The sequence below is a fragment of the Cyprinus carpio genome, chromosome B5, assembly GCF_018340385.1.
Source record: "Cyprinus carpio isolate SPL01 chromosome B5, ASM1834038v1, whole genome shotgun sequence".
NCBI classification, from domain to species: Eukaryota; Metazoa; Chordata; class Actinopteri; order Cypriniformes; family Cyprinidae; genus Cyprinus; species Cyprinus carpio.
The window spans coordinates 35,894,130-35,917,177 of NC_056601.1; the positions used below are offsets into that span (position 1 = coordinate 35,894,130).

Genomic DNA, 23,048 nt, shown 5'->3' on the forward strand with positions numbered 1-23,048 from the left:
CATCAGATATTAAGTCTTGTTTTATGAAAAATGGATCAAAATTAAGTGAGAAAAAAAGAAAAATATCCGCATATGGGTCAGAAAAATAATCTTGTGCTCCCTTTAAATTAAATTAATTTTTCTTAACACAATGACAGATATTTGTTCATGTTTTAAGCATAAACTTACTTAATTTATTTTATCTATATTTTGTTAGAGAACAAGGCCTAATTAAGTCATTTTGCATCTTGTGTTAATGTATCTTGATTTAAGAATGTTTAGATGTTTGTACTAATAAAAAAAAATTAAAAATAACAAAAAATAATCAAAAAAAATAAAAATAATAATTCAATAATAATTAATAAATAATTTATAAAATAATAAATAATCAAAAAAAATTAATAAAAAAAAATAAAAAATTTAAAAAAGTATGTTAGTAAATCTGATTTTTCAAGCAAAAATTTTAACAATCTTTCATGATGACATGAGGTCAGTAATCTTTGATGCATCTTTAACAATTAAGCTTCTTCATTGTGAAGCGTTTAAAGTGCTGTAAGTGTAAACGTCGTTTGTGTGAAGCTCTCAGGTTCCGTGTGCATTTGTTTGAGAATGGCTGCATTTGCACAGAAAGCTTTCATCCACGCTTGCTGTAATGGCCAGGAGTCTGTCCCTGTTAGAGCATGCTGGGAGAAGTGCACAAACCACTGCATTTACCTGTTATTACCTCACAGCCGACACAATGCACCCGCACACCTCCGGGAGACAGGACAGGTGGAGAATAAGTGCTGGACAAAGAGAGAGACGAGAGACGAGGGACGGCCGACAGCAGGACGGGGTCAGAACTGTGCAGAAACATCCGTCATTTTCACCGCAGGGCCTCCGTGTAATTGAGTCTTGAGAGGGTCTGCGGTTCTCAGCCGATAAAAGCCTGTGTTACGGATCGTCTGTGTCTGCAAAACTGAGAGCTAAGAGTCCAAAACTTTCCTTCTCTTCATTGTTAAAAAAAGAAAATACTTTAATAGGTTTCAGAGAAGGATCACGCCGCAAAAAAATCTTGATTTCCAGAACAAGCATGCATGGAACATCACTGCTGTTTCCACTCTTTATTCTTAACATTAATTCATTTCACTGCTAAAACAAGGCAAATAAAATAATAATATAAATAATAATCAATAAAAAAAGATAATAAGGCAGATCACAGTCATTATATTTAATGATGTTTGAACAGATATATAATAAATACAATAAAAAAGAAAAGTTATGTAAGAAATTAAGATTTAACAACAACAGAAAATGAAATAGGTAAGTAAAATGAATTACATTAAATAAATAAATAAATAATATAGTTTTGTGATATAAAATGAGCAATGCAAGTTATAAAGCCTTGCACATTTCATGCATACACAATGCTTTACATAAATATGTAAATATGTATATATATATATATCTATATATAATATATATATATATATATATATATACATAATATAATAATAAATATAGTACAAAAAAAGACACATATAAACACAATAAAAGTGTCAAAATAATAAAAATATGTAGAATAATTAATTAATTAAAAGTAAATAGGCCTACATTAAAAATGTTTTATTACTATATATATATATATATATATTAATATATATATATATATATATATATATAAGATATTATATATATATATAGTACATTACGTAAGAAATAATAAGTTTAAAATATAGTTTAGTTTAAAAAATAATAGAGAGAACTCTTTATTGAATAAACTAATAAATCAACAAAAATAAATCAACAATAAAGTACAGTGCAGTGGACCGCTGTAAGAACCACGTGTGTGAAATCTCGCAGAGTCTCGTCTCTCGCTGAGCTCTCGCGTTGCTGCCGCGCGCGTTTCCTGTTCCGGGGTCGATAGTGTGCGCTGTGTGTGTGTTTATTCGCTTGTGTGTGTGTGTGTGTGTGTGATGATGATGATGGCGGAGCTGGTGCAGGGACAGGCCTCGGTGGCTCAGACCGGGATAAAGGACGGATTCACGGACCCCTTCCACCGCGCGCGACAGGTAGAGGCGCGAGCGAGCGTGTGTTTGACGCGTGAGTGTATGTGTGTGTGTTTGACGCGCGCGCGTGTGGACTGAGAGCGCTTAGCCTGCTAGCTGCTAGTGCTGCAGGAGCTTTAAAACTCCAGCACACACACACACTCACAGAGATTAAGGCCACAACACAACAACAACAACCTTAAAACAGCATTTAGACGCGATCACATCGCGCGACATCGCGGACAGCAACTTTAGCGCGGTCAACTCGACCACAAACTCCGAAAACATCCGCGACAAACTGCTGCAACCTGTTGTTGTCTTCCACTCTTCTCACAACTTCCCTCAGCGAGCTCCATTACACCATCACATGCAGTATATCTGCTCACAGGAGTACTTTCAACACTCACAATCTTCATCTCAGCGGAAATACTACACGCAATGCTATATGTAGTTGTAAAATGACGCTTACATTGATTAAAAGTGATTATTTCACCGTGACATATAGTGTTGCAAGTAGTATATCTGCTCTTTGAGCACTTTTAATCATCATTTTACCATTACATATAGCGCTGCATGTAGTATTTCTGATGAGATGAAGATCATGAGTATTAAAAGTACTCATCTGAGCTGAAATACTACGTGCAATGGCATAATGATCGCTTTTAATAATTATAATCAGCATTTTTCCACTATAAAAATCATAACATTAATCATAAGTGCTCATGAAGATCACAGTTATTAAAAGTGCTCATTTCACCATTTCATACAGTATTGTGTAGTGCATCTGCTCATATGAGCACTTTTAATACTCATAATCTTCATCTCGGCTGTTGTTTTGGTAAAATAATGATTTAAAGTACTCATCTAAGCAAATATAGTACTTGTAATCGTAAAATGGCGCTTATGATTAAAAGTTATCATTGCACCATTACACTGGAGTATTGCATGTAGTATATCTGCTCAGAGATGAAGATTGAGTATTAAAAGTACTCATCTGAGCAGATATAGTACTTGTAATCGTAAAATGGTGCTTATAATGAATAATAAAAAGTATTGCATGTAGTATATCTGCTCAGAGATGAGCAATTCACATAATAAAAACCAGTATTAAAAGTACTCATCTGAGCAGATATAATACTTGCAATACTATATGAAATCATAAATCATAAAAATGGCACTTATAATGATTTTAAAAGTGATCATTTCACCATTGCATGTAGTATTTCTGCTCAGATGAGCACTTACAATAAATCTAAACCTCATCCAGAAATAATACATGCAGCACTTTATTGAAAAAAAAATAATTAAATTAAACAACTCATCAGACAAAACACATTAAATCTAAAAATAAAATGGTGCTTATAATGAATAAAAGTTATCATTGCACCATTACACACGAGTATTGCATGTAGTATATCTGCTCAGAGATGAGCAATTTTCATTATTTAAATCATCATTTTACTGTTGTATGTAGTATTACATGTAGTATTTTCCGCTGAGATGAAGATTGAGTATTAAAAGTACTCATCTGAGCAGATATAGTACTTGCAATACTATATGAAATCATAAAATGGCACTTATAATGATTAAAAGTGATCATTTCACCATTGCATGTAGTATTTCTGCTCAGATGAGCACTTTTAATCATCATTTTGTCATTGTATGTAGCACTGCATGTAGTATTATTGCTGAGATAAAGATTATGAGTATTAAAAGTGCTCATATCAGCAGAAATGCTACATGCAACACTATATGTAGTGTTAAAATGATGATTATAATAATTAAAAGTGCTTATCATACCATTACTTATAGTATTGCATGTAGTATAACTGCTCGGATGAGTACTTAAATACTCGTAATCTTCATCTCAGCGGAAATACTACATCCAGTACTATATGTAATGGTAAAATGATGATTAAAAGTACTCACCTGAGCAGATACTATATGCAATCGTAAAATTACATTTATAATGATAAAAGTGATAATTTTAGCATATAGTATTGCATGTAGTATTTCTGCTGAGATGAAGACTGAGTATTAAAACTCCTCTTTTTACCATTCAGTATAGTATTGCATGTAGTCTTTCTGCTCAGATCAGCACTTTTAGTCATTTTAATCATCATTTTACCATTGTATGGCCTGTAGTATATATGCTCAGATGAGCAGTTTAAATACTCATAATGTTCATATCAGCAGAAATACTACATGCGATACTATATTTACTGAACAAAATGAAGATTATGACTATTAAAGTGCTCATCTTAGCAGATATACTACATGCAATACTGCATGTAATAATAAAATAACTATTATTATTAAAAGTCCTCTTTATTACATATAGTATTGCATGCTATCTGCTCAGATGTGCATTTTAAATAATTAATACTGTTCATCTCAACAGAAATACAACATCAAATACTGTATGTAATCATAAAATGAGCACTTTTAATACTCAAATTTCATTTTACCATTACATACACTATTGCATGTAGTATATTTTGCTCAGATAAGGATTATAATTATTAAAATTGCTCAAATGAGCAGATATACTACATGCAGCACTATATTTAATTATTAAATAAAAACGTTATTAAAGTACTAATTTAAGCATTACATATAGTATTGCAAGTATTATACTTGCTGCTGAGATGATGAGTATTAAAAGCGTTAAATTAAAAAAAAAAAAAAAAAAGTATTAAAATACTCAATCTTTGTTGTATTATGTGTAGTATAGAAGATATGCTTAGATGAGCGGTTTTAACCATTATAAGTGTATTTTTAACATTACTACATGTAGTATATCTGCTCATATGAGCACTTTGAATAATTGCAATACCAAATGTAAAATGAAGATCACATACAGTAGGCTAAATCTGCGACAATTAGCAAATTTAATAAATTTAAACATTACAAAATGCATGCACTATATCTGCTCACATCAGCACTTTTAATACTCAGAATAGTATTGTGTGAAGTATATTTGCTCAGATGAGTAATTAAAAGTCTACTTGAAAGCGTTACACTGTACCACAGAAGTTCCTGCAGTTGTTTTAGTCGCCGAGTTCATTGTTAAAGTCACTGATTTCAGGAGAGCTGTGCAGTGAGCAGCGACATGCAGCTGTCATGACACACGCGTGTCAGTATTTCAGAGAGAAGCCTGCGCTGTGAACATGAGACACTCTGAGAGGAGGCGCTCATGCATGCATGTGCCACGCCACGTTTGCATAACATGAAAAACCAGACGGGAGCCTCCATTATTATCGCTTATGCAAGAGTGTCATACAGGTTGCATCCAGCACTCGTTAATGTTGATGCGAGCTATTTGAGATGTTAATGCAGATGAGTGTGGAGTTGTTGTCTCTGAATGACTTCATTGAGTGTCAGAGGCGGCGCCTGACGGATCGATCCTCCGTGGAGAGCCTGATTCTGTAGCGACAGACTGCCGACTTCTGCTTGCTACTGTAACAGTAATAGAGTTAATATGGTCCGTTTGTGGGATGGATGTGTATTAATTAGTTTATGTGAACAGCTGTCATTTACTTCACATATCGGATTCAATTCTGAGATGCATTTAAAGCCGTTATAAGATACGGTGTTGCCACATTGTTAGGTCGACGTCACAAATGAATAATTTATTCTGATTGTTATTATTATTATTATTATTATTATTATTATTAATAATTTCTTTAACATTGCTGTTTTTTTATTCTTTTACCCCATATAACGGCAATAAGCCACTAAAGATATGTATTTTTCCTGTGTATCATTCAGATGCTATTGTAGTTTTTATTAACAATTTTTTTTTCTTTTTAATTTTGGAATCTTTTTTTTTTTTGTAAGTTTTCTTTTTTTTTTTGTTAATTGTGTATGTGTTTTGTTTTATATTATTTTTTATTTTATTTTTTAGCTATTTAAGTATATCACATTAAACTAAATTAAAGTGAGAATTACTAGTTTTTTATATTTTATTTTAATTAAATAATTTTGGTTTCTTTTTTTTCTTTTTTTGTATGTTTTGTTAATTGTGTATCTGTTTTGTTTATATTATTTTTTTATTTTATTTTAGCTGTTTTGAGTACATCACGTTTTAAACTAAAGTAAGAATTACACTTCATGGTTTTAATATTTTAATTTATTTCGCTTAACACAAAAGCTTTTCTTCATGGTTTTAATTTCAGTTTTGACTTATTTTAGTATGTCAAGTTAAACGAAGTTAAAATAGAAATATAATTTGATATCTACACACGTACTCTGTGTTTCAATATTGATGAGATTTTATTTGAATATATTGTCGTATGAAGTTTCTAAGAACACATGATTTGAGAATGACCAGTATTAACCTCGTTAGAATGAATAGAGCTTAATTAAATTCCTTAGAATTTAGAACTCAAACCAGTCCAGAATTAAAAAAGGAAGTATTTGTTTCTAAAAACAACAACAATAATATAATTTCAAAAAGTTGTAACATAAAATAAATGAATTTTACCTGCATAAACTCAAAGAATCATAATATTTACTTAATATTTTTTAACTGAGCAAGTTTGCGCTCGTGCTGCCATTTGGCCTCTGTTTCGTAACCCATGTGCGTCCGTCGATTGAAATGAAGGCTCATATAGTTTAGAGCAAGTTTGCGCTCGTGCTGCCGTTTGGCCTCTGTTTCGTAACCCGTGTGCGTCCGTCCTTTGAACACGCGGCGCCGCTGGGACACCTGTGGCCCGTTTTGAGGTTTTCTCCTCGTGTTTGAGCGCAGACCTAACGCCTGTGCATCAGCCTTATCAGCTCTGTCGGGGAATAAAATAGACCTGGGCTCTCGTCCAGAATCACAGGCCCGTTTACAGCCCAACGCGCCGCTCCAGAGATGATTTATCAGCCGGCACAATGCACTTATCTGTGATAGAAACGAGGGCTTGCTTGTGTTTGATTTGCGATGACGTGCATGTGAACGTGTTACACAATCAGCTTCACCCGTGCAGGGACAGTGTCATGTTTAAACCCTCGTAGTGCATTCACAATCTGTATGTTTTCACATTCCACAAAGAATCTTAATATTTACTTCATATTTTTCAACTAAGACCATATTGTATCTGATCAGCAACCTCTAATTAATGAGTAAATGTGAAGAAATGTATCAATTTTTTTTTCATAAACCACACTGAAAAAAAAAAAAAAAAAAAAAAAAAATATATATAATATATATATATATATATATATATATATATATATATATATATATATCAAAGAGAAATTTAATTTTAATATTGTTCTGTGAAGTTTATAAGAGCATATAATCTGAGAATTACCAGTATTAATGCCATTAGAATAAATGGAGTTTTATAATAATATTAATTTATTAATATTTTTTATTATATATTTATTTCTAACAAAACAACATTAATATTACTCATTAATATTAAATAAAAATTTCAAGCAAAATAAATTATTTTTAATTGCATGAACTTTTTATTTTCAAATAAAAAAGTGAAGGTTTTCACGCTGCAGTGTGCGAGACTAAATAAATTCTACAAACGTTTCTTGACACTAATATGAACTAATATTTAAAGTATTTTTTGACACTTAATGGTACTCCATAAATATCTGGTCCAAAAATGACCTGGATGCGAAATGCGTGACTTGATTTAAATGGTTATATATCTTTAAAAATTGTAACAATAAATAAATAAAATCTAATAAAATATACAATGTGTATTTTGAGGACCTTAAAGCATTTGCAAAGTTTCGCTGCTTTACTAAAAACAATTCTTTAGTAATTTTTCTGCATGTATTCCGGGTCAGAACGGACCTGATTGCGTTCTGAGGTTGAGCCCTGTGCCTCTTCAAGCTTGATTTAATTAGTCACCGTCGAAACAATCAGAAGCAGGTGGTAACTAGCATTAATCCGTGAGCGTGTCAAAGTGACCGATCTCGTTTCTCCACCCATCATGACACGGCGCGTCTGCATGAACACTCGCCCGCGTGTGTGTTGCATCATGGGTAGTTAATGCGCTCCATTGACCTACATTAGACTCACACTCCTTGCACTTAACAGTCGTTTACTAAAAGGAAGGAAAGGCCCTGCTGTCCGGCTCAATCGTGGGCAACAAGTGTCCAGTTGTTGGTCAGAATTCCTCTGACCGCTCTGTGTTTCGCTGGAGTCGCTCCCTTGGGACGCTCGTTTACCCCGCCCGCTCACATAGCTGGCCATTCCTTCCCAGCATTCCCCAGAAAGAGGGTTTTAGCCGGAGGGAAGAGGTAGAGACGGGTCTGTCTCTCTCTCTCTCTCTCTCTCTCTCTCTCTCTCTCTCTCCCACCCCAGTCTTTCTCCTCAAAATGGCTTTCTGTGTATATATATATTTCTAATAATACATTACATAGTAATATTTATAATTATTTACAATTTTATGCACAATTATTTTTATTTATACATTTTTAAGTGTCACATTTATATTTTATTGGCATACTCCTGTCACTAATACAGTGGTTTTAAATAAATACTGTACAGAGCAATGATAAAATGGCATGCTTTTGTAGCACACAGTGATATACTTCAGCAAAATCGTTAATGCTCATAACTGCAATGCAATGCCAATGCGATTTGTATCTATTATCATTTTTTTTAATTATAACATTTTATTTTAGATGGCTGATAATACTCAGGCAAATGCGCTTTATTATTTTTTTGTATCTATTATCATAATTTTTACCATTGTAGTTGTTCGCGAGACGTTTAAACTAATATCACGTAATTTACGTCTCTATGATGATTGGTTGATATACCAGAAGGGAGGCTAGCCTCCTCTACGAGGTTCCTTTTCTCATTTACATTTACATTTAATCATTTAGCAGACGCTTTTATCCAAAGCGACTTACAAATGAGAACAATACAAGCAATCAGTCTAACGAAAGAACAACAACAGTATACAAGTGCCATGACAAGTCTCAGTTAGTCTAGCACAGAACCCGTAGCAAGGTTTTTTTTTATTTTTTCCAAGAATAGGATAGACAAGAAAAGGTAAGTGCTAGTATTAGTTGGTCAAGTGCTGGCGAAAAAGATGAGTCTTTAGATGTTTTTTGAAAATGAGTAAAGACTCTGATGTTCGAATTGAGATCGGGAGGTCATTCCACCAGCTGGGCCCAGTCCAGGAAAAAGTCAGTGAGAGTGATTTTGAACCTCTTTGGGATGGCACCACAAGGCGTCGTTCACTTGCAGAACGCAAGCTTCTGGAGGGCGCATAAGATTGAACTAGTGAGTTTAGGTATATTGGTGCCGTGCCAGTGGTCGTCTTGTAGGCAAGCTTCAGTACCTTGAATTTGATGCGAGCGGCTACTGGTAGCCAGTGTAACCTGATGAGGAGAGGAGTAACGTGAGCTTATTTTGGCTCATTGAAGACAACCCTCGCTGCTGCATTCTGGATTAGTTGTAGAGGCTTGATAGTACATGCAGGAAGGCCCGCCAGGAGAGCATTGCAATAGTCCAGTCTGGAGAGAACAAGAGCTTGGACAAGAGAATTTTACTTGCCTGACCGGACAAAAAAACTTCATTAAAATGTCTAATTAGGGAATCACCAAAATTTCAGCGAGAATGATTCTGATTTTATTTGATTTGGTGCAAACGGGAACTTATTGTGAATAATGTACTGACAGTGATGAGGTCGTTACACAGCCTGTCTGTGTGTGCAAAATTTTGTGAAGAAATCAAAACAAATAGACGCAACTGCACACAGAAGAAACATAGTGCAGTAAAAATTTAGTTTTTATATTTGTAACATATGATATAGCCAAGTTACGCAACATGACATGACCAAAAGAGTGCTGCTTACCCTGAAAAGCAGTATGACTCCAAATTTAACATTGATTTTATGCAAGAGTTCAAACAAGTAGGCTAGTTATTAGGTGACTTAGGGCCTACATTTTAGACTCCGTCAATGCTGACTATTTGTGCTCCATTTAATGAAAATAGTTCCAAACAAAGATTACAGCATTAGTCATGCATGTCTGAGAAACACACCCAGTGTTTCGTTACCAAAGGATTCAGTGTATCGAACGAATCAATAATTCTGTAACCCATTCATAAAGACGGGCACTTGGTTCATTCTTGAATGAATCAGCCATCTGAATGAATCTTTTGAATGAATGACTCACTCACTCAATAAGACAGTCACTTGCTGCCATCTGCTGGTGATTTACTTTCATATTTAAAAGTATTTCGTATTTGTATATTTAAAAAATAAAATAAATAAAATAAAATTGTAATTTAAAACATAACATCATTTATGGAGTTTTTTTAATTTTGCAGCGTAAATGTACATTGCATTCATAGCATGCTATATTTGAGCTTCATTAAATTTGTCTGTGTAAAAATGCATCTAAAATACTAGGGCTGGATAAAAAATATTGATATCTCGATATTAATTGATTCAGGTATCAAAAATACAGTGCCATCAGTTGAACAGACGCGAGACAGGAACGGATCATAAACTGATCATCTCCTCCACATTAATACCAGTTTATTAATCAGATTAATACCAGTTTATTAGTCAGATAGAAAAATAAACTAAATGTTTATGTGCTAAATATATGCACCAAATAACACATTCGTTGTAATTTTTACTGTTCTTATGTTTATGTTTGAATAAATTAATAATTTGTTTATATATATATATATATATATATATATATATATATATATATATATATATATATATAAAACGAATTGAAGTATAAATATTATTATGTAATTGTAACTTTATTATTTTAAAAACGTCATTGTGTAATTTTAACAGTTGTATGCTATACCTTACAAATCAGTCAATTTTTACCTTCAATATTATAGTAATGTAGTAACAAATGACTCTCATGTATATTTTACAGCATTAGTTGAGATAATTTGTTTCCTTGAGAAAATTTGGCATGTACTGTACCTGATATATATCCAAAATAATTTATATTGGTATTTGAATCAAATCAAAAGCTTGTGAATGAGAATCAAATCGAATTGCAAAATTTGTCAAAACCCAGCCCTATAAAATACCACTTGAGTAACAAAATTATGGCCGGTGAAAATGCTGAGTGGCCATAATAGAAAACCACTAGCCACTTTTGGCTGGTGAGCAAAAAAGTTAATGTCAAGCCCTGTATGTATGTATGTGAATATATATACACTCACCTAAAGGATTATTAGGAACACCATACTAATACTGTGTTTGACCCCCTTTCACCTTCAGAACTGCCTTAATTCTATGCAGCATTGATTCAACAAGGTGCTGAAAGCATTCTTTAGAAATGTTGGCCCATATTGATAGGATAGCATCTTGCAGTTGATGGAGATTTGTGGGATGCACATCCAGGGCACGAAGCTCCCGTTCCACCACATCCCAAAGATGCTCTATAGGGTTGAGATCTGGTGACTGTGGGGGGCCATTTTAGTACAGTGAACTCATTGTCATGTTCAAGAAACCAGTTTGAAATGATTCGAGCTTTGTGACATGGTGCATTATCCTGCTGGAAGTAGCCATCAGAGGATGGGTACATGGTGGTCATAAAGGGATGGATATGGTCAGGAACAATGCTCAGGTAGGCCGTGGCATTTAAACGATGCCCAATTGGCACTAAGGGGCCTAAAGTGTGCCAAGAAAACATCCCCCACACCATTACACCACCACCACCAGCCTGCACAGTGGTAACAAGGCAGGATGGATCCATGTTCTCATTCTGTTTACGCCAAATTCTGACTCTACCATCTGAATGTCTCGACAGAAATCGAGACTCATCAGACCCGGCAACATTTTTCCAGTCTTCAACTGTCCAGTTTTGGTGAGCTCGTGCAAATTGTAGCCTCTTTTTCCTATTTGTAGTGGAGATGAGTGGTACCCTGTGGGGTCTTCTGCTGTTGTAGCCCATCCGCCTCAAGGTTGTGCGTGTTGTGGCTTCACAAATGCTTTGCTGCATACCTCGGTTGTAACGAGTGGTTGTTTCAGTCAAAGTTGCTCTTCTATCAGCTTGAATCAGTCGGCCCATTCTCCTCTGACCTCTAGCATCAACAAGGCATTTTCGCTCACAGGACTGCCGCATACTGGATGTTTTTCCCTTTTCACACCATTCTTGTAAACCCTAGAAATTTTATTTCTAGGGTTGTGCGTGAAAATCCCAGTAACTGAGCAGATTGTGAAATACTCAGACCGGCCCGTCTGGCACCAACAACCATGCCATGCTCAAAATTGCTTAAATCACCTTTCTTTCCCATTCTGACATTCAGTTTGGAGTTCAGGAGATTGTCTTGACCAGGACCACACCCTTAATTACATTAAAGCAACTGCCATGTGATTGGTTGATTAGATAATTGCATTAATGAGAAGTTGAACAGGTGTTCCTAATAATCCTTTAGGTGAGTGCAGGGGCGGACTGGCCATCTGTGTGATCTGGAGAATCACAGAACGGCCGGTACTCCAGGACGGCCGGCGGGCCGGCCCACCACCCGCCACGCACGCAGTCATCACCTGTTTTTTTCCCCCAATAATCTGTTTCACACTCCAGTACTGTAGGTGGCAGCAATGCACCTTTAAGTTAGACGTTAGATAGAAGAGGCATAGAAACAAACAAACAATATGCATAACGCAGCCGCGGGTAAAAAACGGAAAGAAAAGGGTGGGGCTGAGAAGGCAAGATAATTTTTTTTTTCGGAATTTAGATACTGAAACTGCTAAATGTCGCAAACTAACTGAAATATTTAGCAGCAGCACCTCACAGTTAAATATTAGCAGCAGTGAAGAAGTGAGCCAGACAGCTATGCAGCAACATGCCCCCAGTGATGATGATGAGGGACAGAAAGATGAGCTGGTTCCACAGGCAGATCCAGGGCAAGTAAGTATGGAACATGAGAGGAGAAAGAGAGTTACTTGCTAGTAATGATGTTAGGAAGTGATATTCAGGTTGCTACATTTTTAATGATTACAGTAGTTAAAACAGAAACATTTCAACATTTTTAGCTGTAAAATGCCACATGCAGTAGCTAATATTAAGAAAAATGTTGTGCTTTTACTTTTAAAAATGTTGGTAACGTTACAGTTAATGCTTACAAACTTTGAAGATTTTGAATACAGAAGTTACATTTGTAATGGTGTCTTTTCATTTAGATGTGGTATTATTAGTTGTGCAGTAAGATTAATTACTGCATAAATTAATTAAGATTATTAAGTAATAAATTCATTTTAAGACAGCATGGAATAGATTGTATAATACGCTGTTATAACAGCATATTATATAATCTATTCCATGCTATCTTGGAATAAAACCTGTTTTTTTTTTGTTTTGTTTTTTTAAATCCATTTCATCATTTGTTTATTCAGGTTGAGCTTAGACCAAGAGCAGAGAAAGACACCCACTCCAGCTCAACATCTACTCAACATCAGTGCTATTGCTATAATTTGGATGGTATAGTATCATGAGCCACAATTAAAGTCTTGTGACACTGATGCCAGGCGTTATAGTTGTTGTTGCCGCGTTTCCGCGCGCCGATTGCTTTGGGCCGGGCCTAGTCAAAGTCCAGGGCCGTTTTTTAGCCCCAGTCCGTCCCTGGGTGAGTGTATATATATATATATATATATATATAAAATTTACTTATTTATTTTTTGATTTTTTAGCCAATTGCAAACAGGACAACACAAGTCTGGAGGAAAGCTGAAGAAAGCTTGCATTTCCAAGAGACTATACCTCCACAGGCTAATGTTGTATTTTGTTCACATTTGTGTAGCTGCACAAACCAATGGTGCTTCAGGCTGCTTTCAGATTGAGCGGCATTCACTACACAGAGCCGTAGTTCACTGACAAGCTAGGCGATATCGCGTTCGAAATCGAATGCGATTAATCTGCAATTATGAGGCCGATTTTGCCTAATTGTCAGTGAAATACGGCTCTGTGAAGTGAAAACTGCTCAATCTGAAAGCAGGTGATGGTGATTTACTACTAATCACAGGACCGGCTTTACTGACGAGATGCCCATCACAATCGAATGCGATTAATTGCACAGCCCTAGTTGACTGAGTGATCCTTTACCCTGTGTCAACTTATGAGCTTACTTCATTAACTGAATAAATCGCTCAGCAAGACCGTTAGTGGACGGGTGATAAGGTACTGATCGAATGTGTTGAATCCTGTTAGCCTTCATGAAAGCCTCAAACTCCTCTGAGACCAGCTGAGGTCCATTGTCACTGACAAGTTGCTGTTGGAGGCCAAAATGACCAAAAATTTAATGAAGGGCTTCCACAGTTTTCACAGATGAAGTGCTTTTCATTACCTGAACCTCAGGCCATTTGCTGTGGGCATCAAGAAGAACTAAAAACATTTGGTCTTCCAACGGCCCTGCAAAGTCAGCATGGACTCTCACCCATGGTTCCTCCGGCCATTGCCAGGGATGTAACAGGGCTGGTTGAGTGGTATTCCTCAGCTTTTGACATGTACTGCACAATTTGGCTTTCTCCTCAATCTCAGAGTCCACACCTGGCCACCAAAGGTAGCTACGGGCAATTTCCTTCATCTGAACTACTCCACAGTGTCCAGAATGAAGCTCCTTCAGTACTCGTTGTCTCAATGGTGGTGGAATAATGACCCTTAAGCCCCACAGTAGACAACCAGATTCAACTGTTAGTTCACTCCTCCTGGTCACATAAGGACTTAGAGGGGTGACATTTCCCCCACTTTCCCTCTGAGCATGAGATCTAAATTCTTGGACATCACTGGGTCAGTACGTGTGTGCTTTTTTTTTTTTTTTTACCTGAGCTGCCTGCAAAGGGGAGTTGACCACCTCTCTGAAATAGAAAAATTCCACCTTGGCTGGTTCTGGGTGAGTAGTGGGCAGTGGCAGTGGGGAGAGCCTGTCAGCATTAGCTGATGTTCTGATCTTCTGTACTTGATATCATACTGATGCACAGATAGAAGAAGGGCTCAACACTGCATTCTTGCAGCTGCAAGTGAAGGAATGCCTGAATGTGGACCAAAAATGGATGGGAGAGGTCTATGATCTGTTAGGAGTGTAAATCACCTTCCAAACAAGAATTTATGAAATTTCTTCACCCCAAACACAATAGTAAGTGTCTCACGCTCAATTTGAGCATAGTTGCATTCTGCCTTGCTCAAAGTTCATTATGCGAAAGCGATGGGTTTTTCCTCCCCCGATGACATAATGTGTGACACCACCGCCCCCACATCATAGGGCAACGCATCACATGCCAGCTGTACTGGCAGAGCGGGGTTGAAATGAGTGAGGGCTTCAGACTGGTCTGAGTTGTTTTCACTTCCACAAAATATTCCTCACATTGTTTAGTCCATTCCTATTTTTTTATTTAGTAGGTTGTGCAATGGTTTCAGCCTGTTACCTAGATTTGGCACAAATTTTGCATTATAAGTCAACAGCCCCAAAGAAGATTGGAGCTGACTCACATTTTGTGGAGCTGGTGCTTCCACGATCACCTTTACCTTGGAGGGTGCCTTATACAGCCCCGAGCCATCAATCACATGGCCTAAATACTCAACAGCAGGACAGAAAAACGCACATTTGTCCTTTCTGACTTTCAGTCCTAAACTCTGCAGTCTCTGCAAGGTGGCTTCCAGGTAACGCAAATGTTCTTGCTCATCCTTTCCAGTGATCAACAAATCATCAAGGTAACACTGCACCCCGGTTAGACCACTGAGGATACGGTCCACTGCTCTTTGGAACAGTGCTAGCGCTGAGGTAATCCCAAATGGGAGTCTCTGATAGTGATACATTCCTTTTGTGTCACGATGGTAAGGAGATCTTGAGAGCTTGGGTCCACATGCATCTGCAAGTATGCCTGGCACAAATCTATTTTACTGAACCATTGACCCCCAGCAAGATTGGAGAAGAGATCCTCTATAAGTGTCAGGGGATACTGCTCTGGGGTCAGAACCGTATTTACGGTCACCTTAAAATCTCCACATAACCGAAGGGACCCCATCCTTCTTTATGACTGGGATGATTGGTGCAGCCCAGTCACTCATGTTTACTGGTCGCAGAACTCCAGCCTTTACCAGTCTCTCCAGTTCAGCTTCAACCTTGGGCATAAGTGTGTACTCAATGGGTCTGGCCTTCAAACACTTTGGTTGACTGCCTGGTTTCTGCTGACCAGATGGGCCTCTTGCCAATTCAGTTTAATCTTTTCCAGCCAACTCCTTACAAGCAAGGCTGGGTGATTGAACTCAATAACGTACAGTGGTAGTTTCCTTTTTTGCATATTGAGTTCAACTGTCACCTCGATTACCCCTTTAACAGGAACTATCTCACCAGTGTAGGTCTTCAACGTGATGTTGGATGGCTATAGGGGTGTGATGTGGCAGCATTTCTTTGAATGTCATCTCTGACACCAATGAAATGGCAGCTCCTGTGTCCACCTGCATACAAACTGGTTTTCCGTCCAAAAGAGAAGTAAGCCAGTAACCTCGTTCATCTCCTGAAACGGATAAAACACATAAAGCACCCTCATCCTCTGTTTCCAAATCACTCTTTGTTTTCTGGGTGTTTTCCATTTGATTCACATGCTTTTGTTTGAATTTCTGATGATGTTTATTTTTAGGTCCGGTGTTTATACTTGGTTGTGTCTTTTTGTTTTTGCAGGCATGCTCAATGTGACCTTTCTTGCCATAGTTTCTAAAGTTTATTTCCTTGCACCAACAATCTCCTGGATGGTGCCCCACTTTTCCGCATCTGTAACATGCCTTTTCTGAGTTTGACTTGTTCCTCATGTCAGAATAAACCTTGTGCACTTGGGTTGATGCACTGAGTTGTTGTGCCTCTTTTGCAGCCATTTCCATAGAAGTGCTTATCTCTGTGGCCTTCTGTAATGTTAAGTTGCTTTCACTTAGGAGTCGCTTTTGTATAGCCTCACTTCGAAGACCACAGACAAGGCTGTCACATATAGTGTCACTCATTGACTGGCCAAACTTACAGTGTTCGGATAATTGTCACAAATTGAGAGATAGATTCACCAATTTGCTGATTTCTTTTGTGGAAGCGGAATCTCACAGTGATAATAAGTGTTTTAGGTGAATAGTGCTCTTTGAGTAAACTCACTATTTCCTGATAGGATTTGTCACCTGGTTTGTCTGGCTGTGTTAAAGAGGTCTTACTGTTGGGGATAGAAAGACAAGAGTCGCGATGCGGCTGGATTAAACTTTAAAAGGCAATGATGTCATTGAATAAATACGAGCACTGCACGTTTCAAGTCAAAACGTGGTGCGGATGTCTTTATTTGAATGTAACTGAAGGGAACCGACTGTCCTCAGAAACATGTTGTTGGCATTTTAATTTAATTTGACCTATAATTCCTGATAAAGCAGCGTTTTTGAGAGCGGAGCTGCTTTGTGTACAGCCGTTACCGGGGAAACTACAATATTTCAGCGCTCCTAAAGCCCCACCTCGTGGCAGAGAATGAATTTGCATTTCCAACAAGCCTTTCTTGCTGTTTATGGTCAGATCAATGCAAATATCAACAATGAGAAAGACCATTAAATGAGACCACTGAGAGACCATTTAAATGCCTTTTCAGGTGTTTTGAGTTAATTAGCTGATTAGAGTGTGGCACCAGGTGTCTTCAATATTGAACCTTTTCACAATATTCTAACTTTCTGAGATACTGAATTTGGGATTTTCCTTAGTTGTCAGTTATAAACGTCAAAATTAAAAGAGATAAACATTTGAAATATATCAGTCTGTGCGTAATGAATGAATATAATATACAAGTTTCACTTTTTGAATGGAATTAGTGAAATAAATCAACTTTTTGATGATATTCTAATTATATGACCAGCACCTGTATATAAAAAAATAGAAATAGCCATCGGCAGCTTCTTTTTTGTCTTTCACTCTATTTCTTTCCAGCGAAAACAACTCGTTATGCTCCAACCCTCGCAGCTTTGTACGGGGTCGCCGCACGTTCACTCTTCTTCTCTCTCGCGGCGGATAGTGTGGTCGAGACGAGGAATCTCTATGAAAACAACAACTTCGCGTGTTACAATACGTCCTTGTCACCAGTTATGATATATATTACTGTTTTCTAAAGAATACACATGAGATGGGAGTGAGTATTCAACTTGTGCTTGTCGTTTATTTTTCCTTCAAAGCACTACTCCAAAGCTAACACTGTTTTCATACACATCACGTAACATAGGAGGGTACAGGAACACCGAAGGGACAATTTGCATTTCGTAAATACACAACAAAGGTGAACTTAAGTGTATGCATAAATAAAATGAAAAAACATAAATCATGTCAACTACTATTACAATTACGTTAAAAATTAAGTAAATCTAGCATACAATTTTAAGTATTTGACTGTGAACCACGTGATATGCAAATACTCTTTCCAGCCAAGGAGCCATTTTGTGAAGCACATGTGAAGACGGTGAGAAGGGGTAAGCTTAACTTTTTATAAACTAAGAATAATATTAGATTTAGACGTTTTACCCTCATTTTTATTGTATTTTTAATGTATTTTACTGTACGTTACTCGTTTATTGTGTTTATTGTCAAAAAATAACTTTTCAACTAAATTTCTGAATCGCTGAGAAGCTTCAGTAATTAGAAATGTGTTATTAATACTTTTGAAAACGTCAAGTTTGTACGTGTAAGCCCATTCCCGCAACTAAAAAAAAAAAAAAAAAAAAACTTCGGTCACAATATTCTCATATTCTTTATAAGGGGCGGCCAGACGTCGGCACATAAGAAGCTATCCTTAAAAATTCTCCAAAATCAATATTTGAGCAAGTACATAACTAGCCAATGTTCAAAACTATCACTTTACTTTAGCCCGATTCACAACGGTTATCTTATAATAATGTTTACTAATTTGAGTGGTACGGGTAGGTTTTTGCGGGAAATTTGAGCATGCTGCGTCATTACGTCATGACTGTAAACATAAAGAAGTTGTCCTGGCTACTAGGCTATCGCATGTGAAGATCCAGCAGGTGGCTGATTGTTTATAGCCTTTTCTCGCAGCAGCTAAAATAATTAAATGTATCATTTTGATGGCGGATTGTAATCCAGAAAGGATTTTATGAAACACATGTGAATTAAATTAAATTATATTCCAGTTTTAAATGTGTTTCTGATTACAGATAGCCTGGGATTACACAAGATTTGTATTTTAAAGACAACCAGTTTGAAGGGAGCATAATTAGTTTTTTGTGTTAAAAGAATTTCTTGGTATGAAATTCGAATGGTATGACAATTAGAGATAAGACTGTGCAGAAATTGAAATCTACACACTAATACACACTACACTCTTAGTCACAGAAAGCTGATGTTGTTAAAATTAATAATCTGAGAATAAAGTACAACAATAATAATATTTTGCACAGTTTGATGTGATATGAGCTAATCGATCGTTAGATTAAATCACCATTGGTAGAGCGATTTATAGTAATGCTCTTTTCCTCAGTTGGTCAGAACAAATGTGGAAGACCTTGTTGCTTACTTGTTCAGATGACAATATACAGTGACAATTCTTATTTGGGTCATATATTCCCAGAAGTAGGATAGAATCTGTGATCACTAAGTATAGGATTCACACCGGTGCGGTGACTGGCTGCCACACATACTCCTCAAACATTAGATTCATCCGCGCTGGAGCTGTGCCAGAGTACAACCCATACAAGAAAGATAACGCAGCAAACAGCTGCAATTCCAGGTTTTGGCGAGAGATGGCGACAAAGAGGCAAAACTTACACACTGCAGCTTTAACTTTTTCAACTTTTTTGAACAAAACGACTAAGACTGATTACATGAAATATCTGCATTAAAACAAATTTTTCACCATTCACCATTTTTTCATAGTAATTATGTGTATTTATAAACAAAAAGTTCTGCACATTTGCGCTGCGCTCATACTGTATGAAGCGGGTGCTTGTCTGCTGTCCAAAATGCAAAATGACGATGGGCAAGTAATGCCATCGGTGGATGGCCGAACACTGTGTAACACCAACAGATTGGGGGCAGCTGTGGCCTAATGGTTAGAGATTTGGACTTGTAACCCGAAGGTCGCAAGCCGTGATGGGGCCAAATGATTACCTTCACAACTCCATCTCTAATTACTGATGTAATACAGCAATCAAATTCCTCTTCAACCCCGACTAGACCCTGCACCTACTTTTCTCCTGAAACACTGTATCCCTGTTATTTCTGCCCTAATCTCACACCTCATCAACATGTGATTAATTTCTTCCACTGTTCTTATCTCGCTTAAGACTGCTGCTGTTACTCCTATTCTTAAAAAAAACGAATTGGATCCTGTAAATCTATCCAACTACCGTCCAAACTCTAACCTGCCATTTGTATCTAAAATCATGGAAAAGACTGTCTCCCATCAGCAGCAATCACTACCACACAACAACAATCTCTTTGATATTTTTCAGTCTGGTTTTCGCTCACGGCACAGTACGGAAACTGCTCTAGTGAAGGTTGTCAATGATCTATTACTTTCTGATGATTCAGGCAGTTTATCAATTCTTTTATTACTTGACCTCAGCTCAGCTTTTGATACTGTTACTGTCATAAGATATTACTCTCTCACCTTGCAGAGGTTGGCATCTCAGGTTCTGCATTATCCTAAACATCCATCACCCCAGGGCTCAGTTCAATACTTCATCTCACTGCACAATTACAAATCTCCCACTGTCTTGCTCAAACAGGGAGTTCCCCAGGGCTCAGTTCTCGGACCATTATTATTCATCCTCTACATTTAACCTCTTGGCCAAATAATTTGTTGCCATGGTTTTAACTACCACTGTTATGCTGATGACATCCAGATATATACTGCTTGTCAACCAGATTCTAACCATTCGATGGCATCCTTATCTTCATGTGTCAGTGAGTTAAAGGATTGGCTACATTCAAATTTTCTTTGTCTGAACTTGAGTAAAACAGAAATTTTAATAATTGGTCCCCCATCTCTAATAAAAAATAAAATTGATGTTTCTAGCTTTGACCTTGAAGCTATTTCTATTTTTCCATCGACTACTGTTAGAAACTTAGGTATCATTCTAGACCCATTTTTTCAACTACGTCGAATTGCTTTGTCCTTTCTTCAGTAGAAAAGATGCGGAATCATTAGTGCATGCATTTATTACTACTCGCCTTGACTATTGGAACACTCTTTTCTCTGGTTTACCAGCTCACTTCATTGTTCGTCTGCAGTACAATCACAATTCTGCTGCCAGATTATTAACTTCCACAAAAAAAATCTGCTCACATCACCCCTATTCTATTTAATCTTCACTGGTTGCCTGTATCTATTTGTGTGCAATACAAATTTTTTCTGCTCACCTTTTAGGCACTCAAAGATCTTGCTCCCTCCTATCTTTCCGACCTACTCTCTTCTTATATACCTTCTCGCACACTCCGGTCTTCTAATTCTGAACTTCAATGTTCAATTCTATCTTCAATGGGCGGCAGGTCCTTTTCTGTTACTGCACCCAAACTTTGGAATTTACTTCCCCTGGCACTCAGAACAGTCACCCCTTTCAGTGAATTCAAATCAAAGCTAAAAACTTATTACAGTGCTCAAATTGAGTTAAATCCTATATGTTTTTTTTAAGGGGCAGGGGGTTGTTATGTTAGTGTTAATATATATATATATATATATATATATATATATATATATATATATATATATATATATATATATATATATATATATATATATATATCCCATGACTATATATCATTTACAAGAACAGGCTTTTGAGTTCATCAGCAATATATATGAAAATATACATATTCAGTTCAGGCAATGTTAGGCTCTAATAAAGAGAGATAAGCGATTGTTCGTCTTTTAAATTGCTTACCTTAATTAACCTAATATTTGATGTGACTTCCAAATACATAGAAATGTCTAAAAAAAAAGTAGAAAATAAACTCACTGGAGGTTCTCACGATCAAATTCAGTAGTCATTTATTTGATTATTTAATCTTAATTTACAAGTGAAAATTCCAGTCTGAGCAATGGTGCAAGCCGTCCCTTTGCGTCACCTAGTGGAGATTTCGCTAATGAGTTTGTTAAGACTGCATACTGTATACTTAAAGGGTTAGTTCACCCAAAAGTGAAAATTAGCCCATGAATTACTTACCCTCAAGGCATCCTAGGTGTATATAGACTTTCTTCTTTCAGACAAATCCAGTTGGAGTTATATAAAATTTTTTATTTGATCTTCCAAGCTGCTTAATGGCAGTAAGCGGGTGTTGCAGTGCATCAGTCCAAAAGAAGTGAAATAAAACGCATCCATCCATAATAAAAAGTGCCATATATTCTGTACACGGAAGCAGCTCCGGTAGGATGACGTAAGACATTGACATTGCCTAGCACCGCTCAGAAGTGAGGAACACGGAAGCTTGGGGGAGAGATCATGATGAAGTTTCATTTACATCATCTCAATGTTTCACGATGCCAGGATGTTTTTTTTTATGTTCTATAACATAGACAGCTCTGGTGTAAATATTTTTAATTTGTTATACCCCGTCATTGGTGTTTGCAATTGTCTGAGGTAAAAAAACAAACAAAAAAACAAGTGTATCAAGTAAGCTGCAAATATCACTGACAATAAATGTTCTATGTGGTAATTGTGTTCTTTTTTTCCTATAAATTACTAATAGTATCAGTGCCCATCACAATAATGTTAATAATGCAGTTTATTCGCCTAAACAGCATGCTTACTTTTTTTAATTTCAGATAAATAATAACCTGTTGCAAAGCGAGCCAATACAAATAAGCAGCCCACTCAGGAACCTGGAACACAGCTAAGACCAAGCGAGGCACACACTCCCATCTCTTCAAAAAAGTATGTCCTTCAGAGCACAAAAACAATATACATTTTGGAAATGGCAGGTATGTAATGTTCATTTATATATTTCAACATAACACATGTGCCTGAATTTATTTGATCCAAAAAAATACAGAAAGTTGCATTTGCTAAAGCAGTAATATTGTGAAATATTTTTACTATTTAAAATAACTGCTTTCTATTTGAATATATTTTTAAAAT

At 36.5% G+C, this 23,048-nt stretch overlaps 1 protein-coding gene across 1 annotated transcript in view; it reads left to right on the forward strand.

Annotated features, from left to right (window-relative positions):
* Positions 1-1,836: 1,836 nt before the first annotated feature.
* The window catches only part of fubp3 (far upstream element (FUSE) binding protein 3), a 51,601-nt gene continuing 30,389 nt past the window's right edge, over positions 1,837-23,048 (forward strand). Inside the window, exon 1 of the mRNA XM_042723476.1 lies at positions 1,837-2,030. Within this exon, the coding sequence (XP_042579410.1) occupies positions 1,935-2,030 (96 nt within the window). The 5' untranslated portion in view covers positions 1,837-1,934. The remainder of the gene's footprint in view (positions 2,031-23,048) is intronic.